Here is a 17,119-nt window from a genome sequence, read left to right on the forward strand (position 1 = left end):
AGAAACTTCGTGCGACCTCGAAGAATTGAGCGCAGAAGTGACGACGTTATGAGTATGTGCAAGACCTCATAGTAGGAGACAGTTCAATTTCGGAACCTGAGTCCTCTCGGTGGTGTAATATTCCTTCGTGTAATTGTCGAATACTTGGCTATCCCTAATACTTCTCCGCCTTTCCGGTGGAACTGCAGTCTCTTTCTCTCTCTTTCATTTTTTTTTTGTGGGAGTCCGCGTACAAGCGCTGCTGCGCGTGACTGCTGTTGATTCTGATTTCGAGTAACTCTGGCTTCGCCTCATTTCGGTTTCTGAGTGAATTATACAGTGAGTGAATGTATAATACAGTAAGTGAATTATTCCTTCCTGTCATTTCTACGTCACACTTATTATCCGTTTCTCAAGGCCGACTGATCACTTCGAGGACAAAAGCCCCTTGGTAACGCGGCCGAAGCGCCGCTCTGACCTCGCACAAAACGCAAGAACCCATGGAATAGGCATATACTGTTTTAAAACCCCGGCTTTGCTCGCACCGCATCGAAAGAATGCGCGCGAAGCTGTATTTCGCGCAAAAACTTGCTTCGGACCAAAGAAAAAAAAAGAAAGAAAGAAAACTACGCGTTTTGTTTTTCATCAAAATGCATACGTGCTGCAGAAAGCAGGCTCGTGTAAAAAAATGAAAGCGAAATAAACAGACCGGGAAGTGACCAACGTGCAGAGTAAAAGCGAAACCGATGTGTTCACGAAATTAAACATACCATATCTAAATGAGCCGAACTGGCAATAAGGATGGTCGCACAAAAAAAAAGAGAGAAAGAGAGAGAAAAGAAAAAAAAACATCACATTTCAGTGTGCCCTTATTATCAACGAATTCGTAAGCTCCGTTGAACACCAACTTAGGTGGCGTGTTCGAATAGGTCAGCTTTTGCAGCTACGCCGTACAGTGTCCGTTTTATCACATCTTCAGTGGCTTTCTTGATGACCGATGGCGAAATTCTAAGTCAGATATCCATTTTCCTTGCCTTGAACTAATCTGACGTCCTTCTCGATCATGTAAGCACTATCTTTCACATAACACCAGAGAAAGAAATCGAGCGGGGAGAGGTCATGTGACCTAGCCTGCCAATTTACATGCCCGTGCCTTCCAATCTATTACAGATGAAAAGTCGCATCCAGCGGGGATTCGTGCTCGGCTGCTGCTGTGTGCCCCATCTTGCTGATACCACAGTAGCGGAATACGGGACGGAGTGACTTCTCTGAGAAACTCATCCACTTCTCCAAGTATTTCGCTGACGTAACGCTGTCCAGTCATTATGGGGTCGAAGAAGATGGGACAGATTATAGCGCCGGCGTAAATTCCGAACCGTACATTGAGCGACCACTGGTACTGGTGACGATTGCACTTTACCCAGTGTAGATTGAAGTCTTTCCAATAGTGTGCACTATGGAAATTTATCTACGTGCTTCTGCGAAATTTGGCTTCGTCTGTGCACGTGATGTTGCTCAAAACGTCCGGTGACTCGTCGGCTTTTCTGAGGACCCAATTCGAGAAATATAGAAGATTCTACAGGCTTCTATCTTCTAAGCATGTTTGCTGGTTAAGGTGGTATGGGTGAAAGGCGGTCGTGTACAATCCTTCAAACTGATGATTTGGAAATTGGTACCTGGGCGGCCACATCCCGCACGTTAGCATGACGGTTGGATGCCACGAATGCTAGAACGTCCGTGCTTCGGCTAGTACTTAAAAATGGAGTCCTCTGCTGCTGTTTCTTCAAACTGCCGGTTTATCGTAGATTTTGATAATTTCTGATGATAGTCGACACGTTTGGTCTACGACCCCACTTCCATGACATGTATACATATTTGCGGCCTTCCTCTTGTTGCCATTCGCAGATACCAAGCCAAAGACCATGTTTACCTACTGCTCATTAGAGAAACACATGGCCACTGGGACGAAACAAAACGTATCTTGAAACATTTCCACTGACGCTGTCAATTCGCTTGTGTGGTGATAGGCATCGTGACAAAAAAAAAGATCCTCGTACATTATCTACGCTAAGACAACAGCTCTCACAGCTTGTTTGCAACTGACACCAAAAGCGACGTGCTACGTAGGCCAGGGCGCATTTGAAGTAATACGTCGATGTTTCCGATGTTTCCCTTTATTTCCGTTAATTCGTTCCGGATAAACCAGAGGGAGCCTGTTCGAGGGCGCTGCTTTATGATCCCGGTGACAGAGTAGTCACGTATAATTCTTCATATTTCGCGGGTTTATTTAGGAGTCGAAAACAAAATTAATACGTACTTAGTACCTTCCTGAAAATACCGCAGTTGTCTCTTCGCTGTGCCTTCAAATGCCTCATTGACGCTTTTAAAATTAGGATAGTGTGTTTCGAGTTAGATAATTACGATTACGCAATAAAATCTTAGTAACGAAAAAATTACTGGCAGCTAAAGCACAGCACTGTAAACAATATGCACTAGATTTTCTTCGAGTAACGCGTTCCTCTTTTTTTATCTTGGTGCATGATAGGTAATCGGAACACCCTGTATATATTTATGACCTTTGCATGGTACGGACGATGTTTCCATCCCTAATAAATGTTGTAAATTATTAGAAATGTTTCTTTTTCATGATTCGCTAGCATTGCTTACTGTAAATAGAAGCACTAAGGAGGACCTAATACTGAGGAACCTCTCTATTCAGTAAGCAATACTGAGACACAATACATTCACGTGTATTTGAAACACCAATAATAAAAGCTTGCTGAAGGGTTGATTAAAGCCCTTGGGTTTTTTTAATGCCCTAAAAAGCATGCAAAGCAATTTGAAGCAAGGCGAATATAAGCAACATATTCATTCACACTCCAGGAATAGGCTATCCATACTTTCAGAAATAATTGTTAATTGGCTACCTCTTCCTCTTTTAAAAATATAATAAACTTTGTCCTGTGCGTATATTTAAATATATGGTGTGTGTGCATGCTGTTTTCAGTGGAAATTTAAAACAATGTTCACTGGAAATTTAAACAAGTGAAAAAATACGGATGAGGCAGCCACTGCTAGAGTTTGTAATGCCCGTGTCCTCCTATTGTCAGGATTTGCAGAACTAAAGTGAAACGATGAATTAAAAGCCGTGCACGTCCGCTCCAACAATGACACAGTAAGCTATTAGCCCCAGTAAAATTGAAAGTGCAAAGGTCGAGGCAAGTCAAAAGAAACCTGAACGGGGGCGCTATTCTGGACATTCCGCCATTTTCTGCTGTGCGTGACGTAGGCGCGACGCAAACAAAATGGCGCTGGTGGCCCGGTTTTGCTTACGTAACGTGACGCTAACTTGACGTTTCGCCTAAGGAACTGAAATGAAGGCACTCAATGTAGCGTTATCGGTAAAGCAAAACAGTTTTCCTCCGCAGTAAAAATAAAGCAGCTATCTCAAAGCGTATGATTATTCTGTCGAAAACGCTTCTCGCTTCCGTCGTCTGCTTCAGTAGCTCGGATGCGTGTCCCTGGAAAATGGAATGAGTCATCGCATGTTCGTGCCAACGCGCTTGTTTTCTTTCTTGAGACAACATACGCGAACTACCAGTGGTGATGCGCGCACGTTCTAGGCCACGTTATCGCTATTTCGTGAAACGCAAGTGACTCAGCCCGACTCGGCTGGCTTAGAAACGGCCGAATATCACTGATAGCGTTGCGCGCGCCAGAGATATCCACTAGAGCGACGCAAGCGCCGGCGCTGCCATCTCTTGTTCATTTCGCTGGTTACTCGCACCGCGGGAGGAAACTTCAAGGCGCCGCCTTGCATACATTTTTTTTATAAATTAGAAAGAGGCCGTTGTCATAACTTTTGATTGTGCGAAAAGGCATTAATCTCGATTACAATACAAATGCAGCAGTGAAAAGTGGACAACATTGCTGAAAGTTTGCTATATTCAACCAATATTATTTCGTATTTACGCGTTCTTTTAAAAAACGATGGCCCAAAACACAAATGCCAACACCACCCGAGAGCGATGCAAATACTATGAGCACGCGTTATGAACAAAAGATTTTCGTGCCGCCAAACGACGAGGAAAATGTGGCGATACGCATTCCTCTCGGCTGCCATTGCATATGGCTGCCCATTAGCATAATTCGCACGGCTCGTCGCAGCAAAAATTATGGCGGAAAATCTCAGCAATGGCGGCCCTGCGCAACGTCACGCATCGTAAAAATGACGTTTACGAAACAGCCTTTCCTGTGACGCTCCTCATGAGATATTCCTTCAGCCAATCAGCAAGCTGGCATGGCGCATATCTTGAATCGCCACCACATATTCACGCAATTGCAGATGCATTGCACTGGCTTCTGCACGCTACCGCTCACATTCTTTTTGAAGCGCTAACATCACAATATATCTGCCAAGGACCAAAAAAATGTATTAGTCCATAATATTTGCAGCTCCACGTCACGTTTCGTCATCTTGATGAAAACACAAAATTGCATTTTGCAATACTTCCGCTTCCCGGCACAAATTTCAAAACACGTGACCTTTCGACAGCCAATCAGAGAGTAAACATGGCGGATAATGGCGGCCGTGCAGCCGCCATGCGTGTCCAGAATAGAGCCCCGGATGTGGGTGATAAAGCTTCGGTGATGGCACTTTAGGTGTCTGTGGGAAGGGGGTATGGGGCTTCGGAATCGCCCGAGGGGGGCGGGGCAGGGCTGTACCTTCCCCCTCCCCCCTCGTAGTCGGCGCCTATGCCCGCCATTACCGAAAAATATTATTATTGCACGGTGACATCAGGACGTCCATAAAAGCTCAAGTAAACGCCGCATCTCAGAATGCAGGCACCATTAGCTATAGCCTGTGTACATGGTTTTGTACGGGGCTCACCCTTGAGCGATTGTCAGGAAAGGGTACGATGCTCCTCCACTCCGCAACGCATAAAGCCACTACGGCAAGGTTCGATGTCTCTCCGACACGGCGCAGAGAAAGCTCCAGAGTCAGATCTCCAACAAAATTAAATTATGGGGTTTAACACACCAAAACCACTTTCTGATTATGAGGCACACCGTTGTGGAGGACTCCGGAAATTTCGACCTCCTGGGGTTCTTTAACGTGCACTTAAATCCAAGTACACCGGTGTTTTCGCATTTCGCCCCCGTCGAAATGCGGTAGCCGTGGCCGGGATTCGATGCCGCGACCTCGTGCTCAGCAGCCTAACACCATAGCCACTGAGGAACCACGGAGCGTAAATCGCCAACACGCGCGAATTTATTTACCCAAGATAGAGCACAGTGCAACAATCACGGAGCTTACGGGCAAATACTTATGGCAAGAGCGATTGTGTGCGTGCACCCGCTGCGCTAGGGCTAACTGGGTAGCGGTCCACCGAGCGTGAAGACGAGAAGTGGAAACCACCTCGCTAAGCACCTGCCACGGCGATGAAGCGCTCAGCGGAAGAGAGCGGAGAGGGCCGCCACTCGGGAAGCCAGCCAGCGTGCGTCCCGGTCACACTTGCTAGCCTCGACCCCGAGAGGGAGAAGCACGGTTTGCGCAGGAAAGTAGCTCCGGCGCGCAAGCCGTGTCCGCCATGTTGCCTTTAGGGCGTCGAATCCCGGAGGCCGAGCTAAACAGTGGCAGCACAGCGCGCGTACGGGGGGACGAGGCACGGGGAGGCACCTCGATCCCCACAAGCCATCGCGCACGAACAATTGTTTGACCATGTTTCACCTGAAGTGACTGATACGAGGTTGGCGCCGCTGAACAACGCTTGGAGTGCATGCATGAATGACATTGCTGCTGCCCAGCCAAGAGAAGGGATCCATGGATGTTAGGCCTAAAATCGTGTCTTTACGCCATCGTCGACGAGGCGGTCGGAATCTCTGTCGTGTGCGGCGTGCTTAGCAAGACATCAAGATGTCGTTGCTGTTATAGTGACGCCAAAGGCTTGTAGAAACGGCCACTCATTATCCAAAGTGGTATCCATGAGTTGAAGTGCATGAAAGAAACAATTGCAGAGCCGTAAAGAACTCGGGTGTACCAAGGTAATGCAACTGCCGCACTGCCCTTTATTTCACTCCATTTACGTATCAGATTTCTCGCGAGGAAAAAAACTCCATTTGCGACCGATTTTAGTACATCTACAAGTGTTGGGAAGGAATTCGCTTTTTTTTGTATTGAATACGCTCCCGCTGATGAAGTCAAACTTGACGCCGAAGAGTTTAAGAAGGTTGTATGCCGTATGTCGTACCCATGCTGGCTATAATATGTGTTTACAGTGCACGGAGGATACAAATTTTCACTCAATTTGATGGCACGAGGTTCTGGCGCTAATAAACTTCCTTTTGTAGATAGAGCGATATCAGGTCATGCCGTTTCTTTTTTTCTCCGTCATTTGGTTAAGGAGGTAAAATGATGGTTTTATGCTTTTCTACTCCATATTGATGGAATAAATATATTGGGCTGTGGAGTTTTACACGGTCTCCAACCATGAAAAACCCTATTCAGGCTCATTTAATTTTTACAGTGCAGCCAACGCTGGTATGTTGGCCGGTTGTTTTCCCGTAGCGAATGCGTTCCCATAATTCAGGATACGATAGGCTTATGTTTACATGGACCGCTGAAATGATCACTTTTCATCTCAAACTAGGCTTGTTTAGCGCATTTGATGCTATACGCCTTTACATGAAATGCATACGCCTGAAAGTTAACACGATATGCCTCTGTGGCATTCATGTAGACGGATACGGCTATGAATATGTGCCTTCTGGAGCACAACTTATTTATCAGGGGACATGTTCACTGTATTCCTCCCCAGAGCTTGGCGTCTCTGCGTCGTACATTTCTCGCAGAGAAAGTTGGGCTAATCGCAGAGGTTGTAATCCGTGGTTGAGTGGGCTATGTGGTTGGGGGCTTCGCGCGCTATCGTGGATGCTTGGCTCATAGGCGTAGGAAGCCTGAGCACATAAACCCCAGGTTGTGGGACTGTGTGGCCTTTGCAGCTGTCTTATGGGAACGGAGCGCATTCTGAAAGACAAACAAACGCCTCTTATCGGGCTGGTACATGCTCGCTATTATGCGAAGACCATTGCAAAACACGAATAGTAACTTGCGCGTCTCAACATCTGAACGAAGTGTTCGCTTAGTGTGTTTTCAAACAAGTGCGTTAGATCTGCCGTATAAATTTGGACTTGTTCGTTATTTCTTAAGTGAAAATAGAAACATAAAACTATCTATCGAGTGAAATTCCCATGACCTATGATATTCTATATCAGTTATTCTTACACGCTTTGTCTTTTAAATTATTCAACCCAGGTGACATACACGAGCATTCGCCTACCTTCTGGCAGTAGGCAGTAAAAATTTTTCAGCGGCTGCCGGTGTCAGTACACTGGGTAATCCGTCTTGCAGAGATGATTCCTCGATGTTGAAAAGCAAAGGTGCTTTGAACATCCTCGTCAAAACGTGAAGCCACCGTGGTAGTCCAGTGGTTTTGGCGTGGCGTTGTTGAGCTCAAGTTGGCGAGTTCGATCTCAACCACAGAGGCCCTATTTCGATAGGGGCGGAATCTGATAACGCTCGTGTGCCGAGGTTTAGGTGCACGTTAACAAACCCCATGGTGTAAAGATTAATCCGGAGCCATCCTCTATGGCGTGCCTCATAACCGAGCTGTGGCTCTAGCACGTAAAACGTCAGATTTATTCTTGTTGTTGTTCAAGACTTCGAGGGAAACCTGTAGATTTAACGCACCGCTAGATACATTTTAGCTCACTATGACTAACTCAGAGACGCCAAGGAAAGGTTTTGTGTTCAGTGGTGCTGTTGCTTTTTGTGGCAAAATGGAGAAAGCAGTTCAAACAGCGCAGTGGGTGTCTCCTTGTAATTCTCGGCACAGAAATGTTTTTGCCCTTAGGTGCAGAGTTAGGTTAAATTTGTAAATTTAATGTGTTATTGTAACGGCTTCAATCATGACAAGAGGCGAGCTCGCACTTTTATTTCTGGTTAGTTTTTTATTATATTCTGACTTTCTAGCGAGATTGAACTATTTCCCCTTTTACTGCCCCTTTTCTTCAGACAGTGCACCATTCCCGGCCGCTTTTTTATTCGGGCGTTGGTTCAGCGAGTATTTCATGCCTCATAGCAACTGGTTTGTCGTCGTTACTTTCCTCATTTCAGTATTTGTGAATAGTTCATGGATTCCTTCGTCAGCCATAGGCTGTAAGGACACAGCCTGCCACTGCGATTCTCCATTAACAAAATGTGAGATGAGTTTCACTTAAAAGTCTAATGAGTTTTCGCATCACAGTCAGTTGATTTTCTGATGTCCTTCTTTGGAATTTTCTTATGTATTCCTAATGTCATTCTAAAACATATTGGCCACCGTCTTTCTGTTGAATACGTGATGAGTGTTTTTCTTGTGAACATAAAATGTCTTCGTAATGTGCGCTCCGGAGAAGTTTTCTTGTGACAGTTTCATGTCCGTCTTATGAACCTCTAATTCGCTTATGCATTAGATTGCTGGCGTTCATAGCACTCCTATAACAAAATTAGCCACCACGTGTGGTAACATGTTCAGATGTGTCCCAATGGGAGTCAGACCTTATTTAAAGATGTTACCTGTGCCTGATCGTCTTTAGTGCTTGATATATGCAGCCTGTATGTATATACGCGCGCGCGCGCACGCACGCACCCGCGCACACACACACACACACACAAACACACACACGCACACACACACATGCACGCACGCACGCGCACACACACACACACACACACACACACACGTACACACACACACACGCGCGCGCACGCACGCACGCACGCGCACGCACACACACACACACACACACACATATATATATATATATATATATATATATATATATATATATATATATATATATATATATATATATATATATATATATATATACACATTACAACGGGGGTTTTCGCCTAGCAGCGCTAGTCCTAGGTTTGTAGCGGTAGGCATGAAACAGGTCGGTGCTATAGTGAAACAGTTGTTGTTGTCCTGAGTGGCCGTGGCACATACCCATAGTGGGGTATTGGCCATGAAACAGGAAAGCCAGCGCTTCACGTCGTCGTCTTCTTCTGTTTCACCGGCACCATGCCCACTGAAAAGTGCCTTCATTACAATCACTCCCTACGGAAAGAGTAGCCATTCGGCGACCTAAGAACAGGAGAACAAAGGGGGGTCATAACAGTGCTTGAGCCGGGAGACGGGGACAATTTCCTGGGCGCGAAGACGCTGGTCGGAAGGCGCTTCCATTGGCTCGATGAGGTAGTTTACCGCCAATGTTTTTTTCAGTCCCCGATAACGACCGTGATGCTTGGAGAGCAGCTTGGAGGAAAGGCCTGGATCAGTAAAAGGTACCCACAACCAGACCAGTGAGCTAGAAGCAAAGCACGTAGCCGTAGTTGATGAATCGTGGCGATGCGTTTCGCGCCACTGGTCCTGGGATATGAACGAACGAGCGAGCTGGCGACATTCTTCGGCGTATGCAGCCGCTCTAGAAACAATCGTCCCCTCCTAAGCATCTGGTCAGTAAGGTAGAGTAGTGTCCATAGTGCATGGAGGTTCGTGTCCGTAAAGGATAAAAAAATGGGAGAACCCAGTGGTGCTTTGCGTGCCAGTATTCTAAGCGTAGGTGACTAAAAGGGGGGCGGCGCAGACAGCGATCCCAATTCCAGTGGTCAGATGAAACATACATGACCGTGTCGCCAAGGGTGCGGTTGAAACGTTCTGTCATCCCATTAGTTTGAGGATGATATGTCGTGGTAGTGCGGTGAATGATGTGACATTCCTTTTGCAAAGCTGAAATGAATCTGGAAAGAAAGCGCGGCCACGGTCGCTCAGTAATTCTCGAGGTGCTCCATGGCGTGAAATCAGGCTTTCAAGGATAAAACTGGCAACGCCCTTTGCTGTGGCAGATGCTAGGGCTGAAGTTTTAGCTTACTGCGTGATGAAGTCGATAGCAACAATAACCCAGCGGTTGCCGCTTGGAGTATTGGAAAGCTGATCGTAGAGGTCAATGCCGACCTCATCGAACGTGAGCGCGGGACATGGTAAAGGTTGCAAAGGGCCGGTGGCACATTAAGGTGGCGCCTTGCGTCGTTGGCATATGTGGCATGACTGGACATACTGGCGAACGAAATGGTACATACCGCGCCAGTAGTACCGAAGCTGGAGACGACAGTATGCTTTAACACACCAGCGGGGCCGCGTTGTGTTTGTGGGTCGTCGTGGAACGTGGCGCAGATGTCTGACCGTAGGTGTCGGGGAATAAGTAACCACTTGCGGCCGCTCGAATTGCAGTGGTAGTGGTGCAGCAGCTTATCCCGAATGATGAAGTGCACGGCTTGACGACGGATCGTCTGAGAGATTGGCGCTGGCGACTGGCTAGACAGGATGTTAATAAGCGAAGAGATCCATGGGTATTTGCTCTGCTCCCATGGCATGTCGAAAATGTTGGGGGCGAAAGCACCGCAGGTGGACATAAACGAGTGGACCGTACCAGAGAGCAGGGGTGACCGGGATAGAGCGTCTGCGTTTGAATGCTTTCAGCCGGAGCGATAAACAACGTGGATGTCGTACTCTTGTAGGCACAATGCACAACGGGTGAGCCGACCAGTTGGATCTTTTAGTGAAGATAGCCAGCACAGGGCATGGTGGTCTTTCACGATGCCAAATGGACGCCCATATACATAAGGACGAAATTTTCTGATAGCCCGAATGATGGCCAGACATTCCTTCTCAGTAACCGAGTAGTTCGCATCGGCTTTCGGAAGGGTGCGGCTGGCATACGCGACGACGTACTCTTCGAAGCCATCCTTGCGTTGGGCAAGAACAGCGCTTAGCCCGACACCACTAGCGTGAGTATGCATCTCAGTTGGAGCAGAGGGGTCGAAGTGTTGGAGTAATGGAGGAGAGGTGAGAAGTTGTCGCAGTTCTTGGAATGCGTCGTCGCATGCCGGGGACCACGCTGATAGGTCAGAACTCCCAGCGAGAAGCTGCGTCAAGGGGGCGATGACACCGGCAAAGTTACGGATGAAGCTTCGGAAATATAACCACAGTTCGATGAAGCTGCGAAGCTCTTTCATGGTGGTTGGTTCAGGGAACTTGGATACTGCGGTAAGTTTTGTGCGGTCCGGTAGGATACCGTCTTTTGAAACTACATGGCCGAGAATAGTAAGCGTGCGAGAGCCGTAGTGGCATTTCTTAAAATTTTGTTGGAGTTCTGCAGTGGAGAGGCACCCTAGGACTCGCTCAAGGCGGCTGAGGTGCAACGCAAAGTCGGTGGAAAAAAACCACAATGTCATCTAAACAACGGACACGCGTTTTCCATTTCAGCCCTCGAAGAATGGTGTCCATCATTCGCTCGAAAGTGCAAGGTGCGTTGAAGAGGCCGAATGGCATGACGGTAAGTTCATATAGCCCATCAGGTGTTACAAAGGCTGTCTTTTGGCGATCGGCCTCTGCCATTGGCACTTGCCAGTACTCGGAGCGAAGATCCAGCGCGGAAAAGAATTCGGCTCCCTGCAGACTGTCCAAGGCATTGTCGATGCACGGGATAGGATAGACATATTTGCTTGTTATTCGGTTAAGACGGCGATAGTCGACGCACAACCAAATATTGTCATCTTTTTTTAACGAGGACAACCGGAGATGCCCATGGACTATTAGAGGGCTGGATGATGCCACGCTAAAGCATGTCGTCAACGTGCTGGTCGATGATATGTCGTTCAGAGGCCGACACACGATACGGACGCTGGCGCAATGGTGCTTATTGACCGGTGTTGTTACGGTGAACAACTGCGGACTCTGAGCACAAGGATGTTGGGTCAATGTCAAATGAGGCACGAAAACGCTGGTGGTGCTTGATGATTAATGTGGGCTGTGCAGGTGTGAGTGCTGCGTCGATGGCACGAGCGAAGACATCTACAGGGGCATCCGTCGTGGCACAAGGAGTGACGGTACAAATCGGAAGTGATGCTGTATCACCAAACATGGTGGCCGGGAGAGCGCAATCGAAAGCTTGAGACGTACCCAGGCACTCGTCACGGAGTAGAGATGATGGGCAAGCAGACGGATTGCACACGTAAAGGGCCGCAGAACCGTTGCAAAAAGTGTCGACAGCAAACGGAAGCAGAAAGTTCCAGGCGCGCGCTCATGTGGCCGACGACGTAAAAAGAACAGATGAGTTCGCAGCAGAGGTACATGACACAGGGACCAGAGCGGTGGAGAAAGGTGCGATATCGATGTCAGAGGCGGCAACAAATTCCAGAGAATAATGATCCTTAGGGTCAAAGCACGGCACTGTTAATGTAAGTTCGGCATGAGCGCGGTCGATAAGAGCTCAATTGACTGATAAGAAATTCCATCCAAGAATAACGTCATGCTAGGAACGAGATAGGACGACAAATCCGATAACATATATAACGCTTTGAATGACTACCCGGGCTGTGCACGACGCTGAAGGCTGAATGCGATGCGAGGTTGTACACATAGAAATAGGGGTAAGTGGAATGGTCACATTGTGCAAATTGCACCAAAGCTTCTCACTAATAATAGAAACGTGGCTCCGGTGTCAATAAGTGCGTGTACGGTGACGCCGTCTACGCAGAGTTCAATTGAATTCGTTCGCCGGGGAAGAATGAGGCCTCCAAATGTTCGACGTAAACCCAGTTCTTGCCTCTGGAACTGGGACTGTTAGTTTTCCACTCGGGCTGGGTTGGGTCGGCGAACCAATGGGGAAATGTATCGGCGACGTGGGGAAGGCGACCGGGGTGAATCAAAGGGGTGGTGACTGTAACACGAGTCCGGAGGACGATTAGATTGGCCCTGACGTGGACTTTGAGCAGGCTTGTAGCTTCTGTGAGGTAAACGGTGGCTGCGACGGCGGCAAAATTGTGCTATGTGGCCCGGAAAATGGCAGGAATAGCATATTGGCCGGTTATCTGGTGTTCGCCACGGGTTGGAGAGAGGGGCTCCAGCGGCCGGGTAAGGGACGACAATATTAATTAATTTATTTATTTATTTATTTATTTATTATTACCCTCAGGGCTTACAAGAAGCGTCATAGAGGGGAGGGGCTTCAGTATATCAGTACATATAAAATAAATACAAGGAGAAGTGAAGAACAGTTATATCGCAAATAAAATACAGAAACAAGAGGTAAATGAGCACGAAAGTAACAAGGCAAAAATAAACACTTAAAAATCAAGTAACAAGATTAGAAAAACGAAGACACGGAATAATAGCAATGAAAGAAAACGATAGCAATAGGTGACAACATGGTAGTGACGCAGTTTTGAAGTAGGCTTATAATTCGTTTGATAGTGCTCTGCGAAAACAGTCTGTATCTGTGATAGCGACAAGTGACGCAGGCAGGTGGTTCCACTCAAGACATGTTCTCGGCATGAACGACTATGAGTAGGTAACTGTGTGCTGCGCAGGTACGTGAAGTTTGAAGCGATGATCGATAAGTGCGGAGACATAAGATGCTGGTGTCATGTACCGGGACTGGAGCTAGTGGTTATGATAGTAGATTTTATGAAAGAGGGAGAAACGAAATAATTTTCTTCGGGAAGAGAGAAGGGGAATGTCAAGAGCAAGTTTGATGTTAGTAACGCTAGAAGTACGGTGATTATTGTTAAGAATGAAACGGACCGATCGATTGTGCACACTTTCAAGGATATTTATTAGAGTAGCATATCCAGGGTCCCATATCGAGCATGCGTATTCGAGGTTAGGTCTTACATAAGTGACTTAGGGTTGATGTTTTAGTTTCGGTGGAGCTAAAGAAAAGTTACGTCTGAGATAGCCTAGCATTCGGTTAGCTTTGGTCGTGATGTACTCGATGTGTCTTTTCGATGAAAGGTTATTAGCAATATGCACACCGAGATATTTGTAAAAAAGTACCGGGTCAAGGGGAGTATCATTATGTATGTAGGCGGGGCAAGCTGACTGGTTACGGGAAATTCTCATTGTTTTGCATTTAGAAGTGTTCCATTAGCCAAAGCTTGCAACATGCTGCAGTGTTACTGAGATCATCATGGAGTGTTAAAGTATCGTTAGTGCTCTCAATCTTGCGGTATATAACACAGTCGTCACGAAAGAGACAAATGGAACTTGCAATTTGGTTAGAAAGATCGTTGATATAAATTAAGAAAAGTGAGGGTGCTAAAACAGAGCCTTGAGGTACCCCTGAACCCACCGGAACTTCAGGAGAATCATTATCATTAATGCTAACATATTGTGTACGGTTAGAAAGAAACTCTCGAATCTAGTTGAATACCAGGGGATCAATATTTAGGTGGCCAAGTTTTAGTAGGAGTAAGTAGTGGTTAACTCTGTCGAAGGCTTTTGCAAAATCTACAAATATACAGTCTACTATAAAGCCAGCGTCTAGAAAAGTATGGAGATCGCTACAAAATGTTAATAACTGTGTTTCGCATGAGAAGGACTTACGGAACCCATGTTGACTGTTATGAAAAAACCGGTTTGATTCCAAAAAGTTGACAAGATGAGAGAAAATTATGTGTTCAAATATTTTATATGGTACTGATGTCAAGGAACTAGGTCTGTAGTTGTATGGGTTATGGGTGTCACCTGACTTGTGAAGTGGAATCACCTTTCCTTTTTTCCAGTCTCTGGGCAAGGAGCTATTGTTCGAAGATTTTGTAAAAATCAAGTTTAATATGATGGAACTATATTCGGTAGCACCTTGCAAGAATTTGGACGTAATGCTATCAATACCGCACGAAGAGGATCATTTTAGATTGTTAATCATAGAGCAGGTACCAGATGAGTCGAGTAAAATCGGTTCCATTGGAAAGAAACTAGGTGCTATGAATGGTGGAGAGCTGCCAAAATGGGTCGGGCAAAATGAATGGGTGAAAGCGATATTAAGTGTAGACGCGCAATAACGGCTTGGGATTATCCCTCCTAATTCATTAGTAAGAGTTATACCTGGACTATCGCGGTTTTTCACGACGTTCCAAAAGCATCTCGGATTCGTTCTGAGACGTGAAGGTGGCGGCGGCACATGGAAGGTGCCGGCGGCCCGGTAGGTATCAGGAGCCGGAGGAGCGTAAGGCCGGGCGACAACGTCAGCGTAAGTTAGCGGTCCAGCATCAGGCTGCGGAGGCACAGATAGCAGCGTCGCGGCAGCTTGCGCCTGTATGACGTGACGAAGCGAAGGAGCCAGGGTTGTCGGTGGCTCGGGGGTGCTATTCGCCAGAGGGAGTTGGCGTGCGACTTCTTGACGGCCTTTCGGCAGGAAGGTCGAGTGCTGCGGTGCTCGTTACGGCGGCTCACGGACGCTCCTGTGGTCGAGGCTTCAGCGACTTCGTTCGTAGCTAAATACTATTTTGTCTTTATTAGCTAGCGTTTTGAAGTGTTTTTTTTTGCATGGAGTAGGGGCGCAAATTTTGAATTCTTGGTAAGAGTAGCAAACGTACCGGCTTTGTCTAGGTCTGGCGGCTCCCCCGTCAGGCCTAGTTGGTAGGAGGCACCTATTGATAGGCTTAGTTTATTCTTTCAGCTAGCTCCTCAGATTCTTACATGGGGTAGGGAGTGATAATTCTTTATTTTAGTTTGGGACAGCGGTTGAGGTCGGCTTTGCTTGAGTGATTTGGCGAACTTCCTCGTTGGGCCTATAGGGACGTAGGCCTATCGAAGAAATCGAAGAACGTGAAGGCCGTGGGGGACGGGGAGCAAGTGCAGTGCGACGAGTGCCTGCGACGGTGCTTCCTCGACGAAACTATGTTCCAGAATTCAGCAGACGCGGAGGGGTCCAGCTTCACGTGCAGGTCGTGCGAGGGCGTCAGTGAAGCCGTCCAAAAACTGGAAGGGAATTCGGCGGCTAAGTTCGACGAGCTAAAGGCAGACCTGAGGGAGGAACAGGAGAAGCGGGTAGCACTGCAGGCGAAAGTTGATAATTTCGTCAAGGTGGAGGCGGCCCAGGCAGCGCAGTTAGCAAGGACCATGGCCGAGCTTGTGGAAGAAAAAGAAAGGAGCGCCGAACTGGAAAGGCGGCTCGACGCGCTGGAGACGCGGTCAGCGGAGAAGGTCGGGTCAGGACATCAAAGTGTTGGCAAAAACTAAGAAAGTAGGGTAGACCCTACAGGCGAAGTGGGAGGCAGGGAGCCAGAGCAAGCCGTCGTCAGCTCGCCGCTGGTGAAACGGCGTAGCTATAGTGAAGCTGCACAACGCGCCCCGAGTGAGGCGACGCTGCAGCCACAGGGGCGCCAGCGGGCGCAAAGGGAGGGGCAGCGGACACAGGCTGCAGTCGAACGGTGTGCACGCAGAAGGGTCCTGGTGATAGGGGACTCCAATGTGGGGAGGGCCGAACAGGGCGTGATGGCGAGAGTGAAGGCGGACGGGCGAGTACAGGTGGAGGCGCAAGCGCGCAAGCGCATGGCGGAAGCAATGACCAAGGCGCGGGAAGTGGTTTGGGTCAGCACGGAGAGCGACAGCTTGGTCATTAGGCATTCTGGGCTCAATGACGTGCTTAAGGGGAGAAGCCAGGACTTTGAGAAGCACATTGAGACTGGGCTGAGTAAGCTTAGAGAGGCCTCCGGGAGGGTGCATGTGACCATATGCACTATCCCAGAGGTCCAGGACCAGGCTTACCAGGTAGAAAGGAGGATGGTTGAGGCCAATCGGGTCATTAGGAGTCTGAGCGGACGACTCGGGTACAGCGTGATGGAGGTCAACAGGGACGTGTACAGAACCGGCTTCCGGCCTTTTGTGCAGGATGGCATTCACTACAGTGGTGCCACTGGCAAAAGGATAGGGGGCAGGATGGGTCGCCAGGCAACAGCTTTTTTAGGGGGACCCAGAGCCCTGAAAGAAGCAGTCTAGGCGTGGACGATTCGAGGCAGGAGCCACAAACACGCAAACATCAGTACTGTAAGAGAGGCGACAGGAATAAGCGCAAGAGCAAATTAGGTCAGACATAGGGTTCATTAACATGCAAGGTGGCAGAAATAGGCTAAAATGGGAGGAAATCGAAGAACAACTAAGGCAGGCGAACTTAATGGTTTATGGGTTTGTAGAGACACATCTTAGGGACATGGAACAACCACCCTGTAACCCTGATTATGCATGGGAAT

At 47.7% G+C, this 17,119-nt stretch overlaps 2 protein-coding genes across 6 annotated transcripts in view; both read left to right on the top strand.

The window, feature by feature from the left end:
- LOC139054626 (acetylcholinesterase-1-like) overlaps positions 1–17,119 on the top strand; it is a 1,099,423-nt gene that overhangs the window by 886,649 nt on the left and 195,655 nt on the right. The gene's annotated exons all lie outside the window — the stretch shown is intronic.
- On the top strand, positions 10,921–16,868 carry LOC139054615 (uncharacterized). Its single transcript, XM_070531899.1, has 3 exons — positions 10,921–10,931; positions 15,665–16,073; positions 16,242–16,868. Exons 1-3 carry the CDS (start codon positions 10,921–10,923, stop codon positions 16,866–16,868), a joined length of 1,047 nt encoding a protein of 348 aa, XP_070388000.1.

Source organism: Dermacentor albipictus, chromosome 1 (assembly GCF_038994185.2).
Source record: "Dermacentor albipictus isolate Rhodes 1998 colony chromosome 1, USDA_Dalb.pri_finalv2, whole genome shotgun sequence".
Taxonomy (NCBI): Eukaryota; Metazoa; Arthropoda; class Arachnida; order Ixodida; family Ixodidae; genus Dermacentor; species Dermacentor albipictus.

Coding starts and splice junctions, on each gene's coding strand:
- LOC139054615 (XM_070531899.1), top strand. Junction 16,074..16,241: donor AGACGCGGTCAGCGGAGAAG/GTCGGGTCAGGA, acceptor GCGACGCTGCAG/CCACAGGGGCGCCAGCGGGC.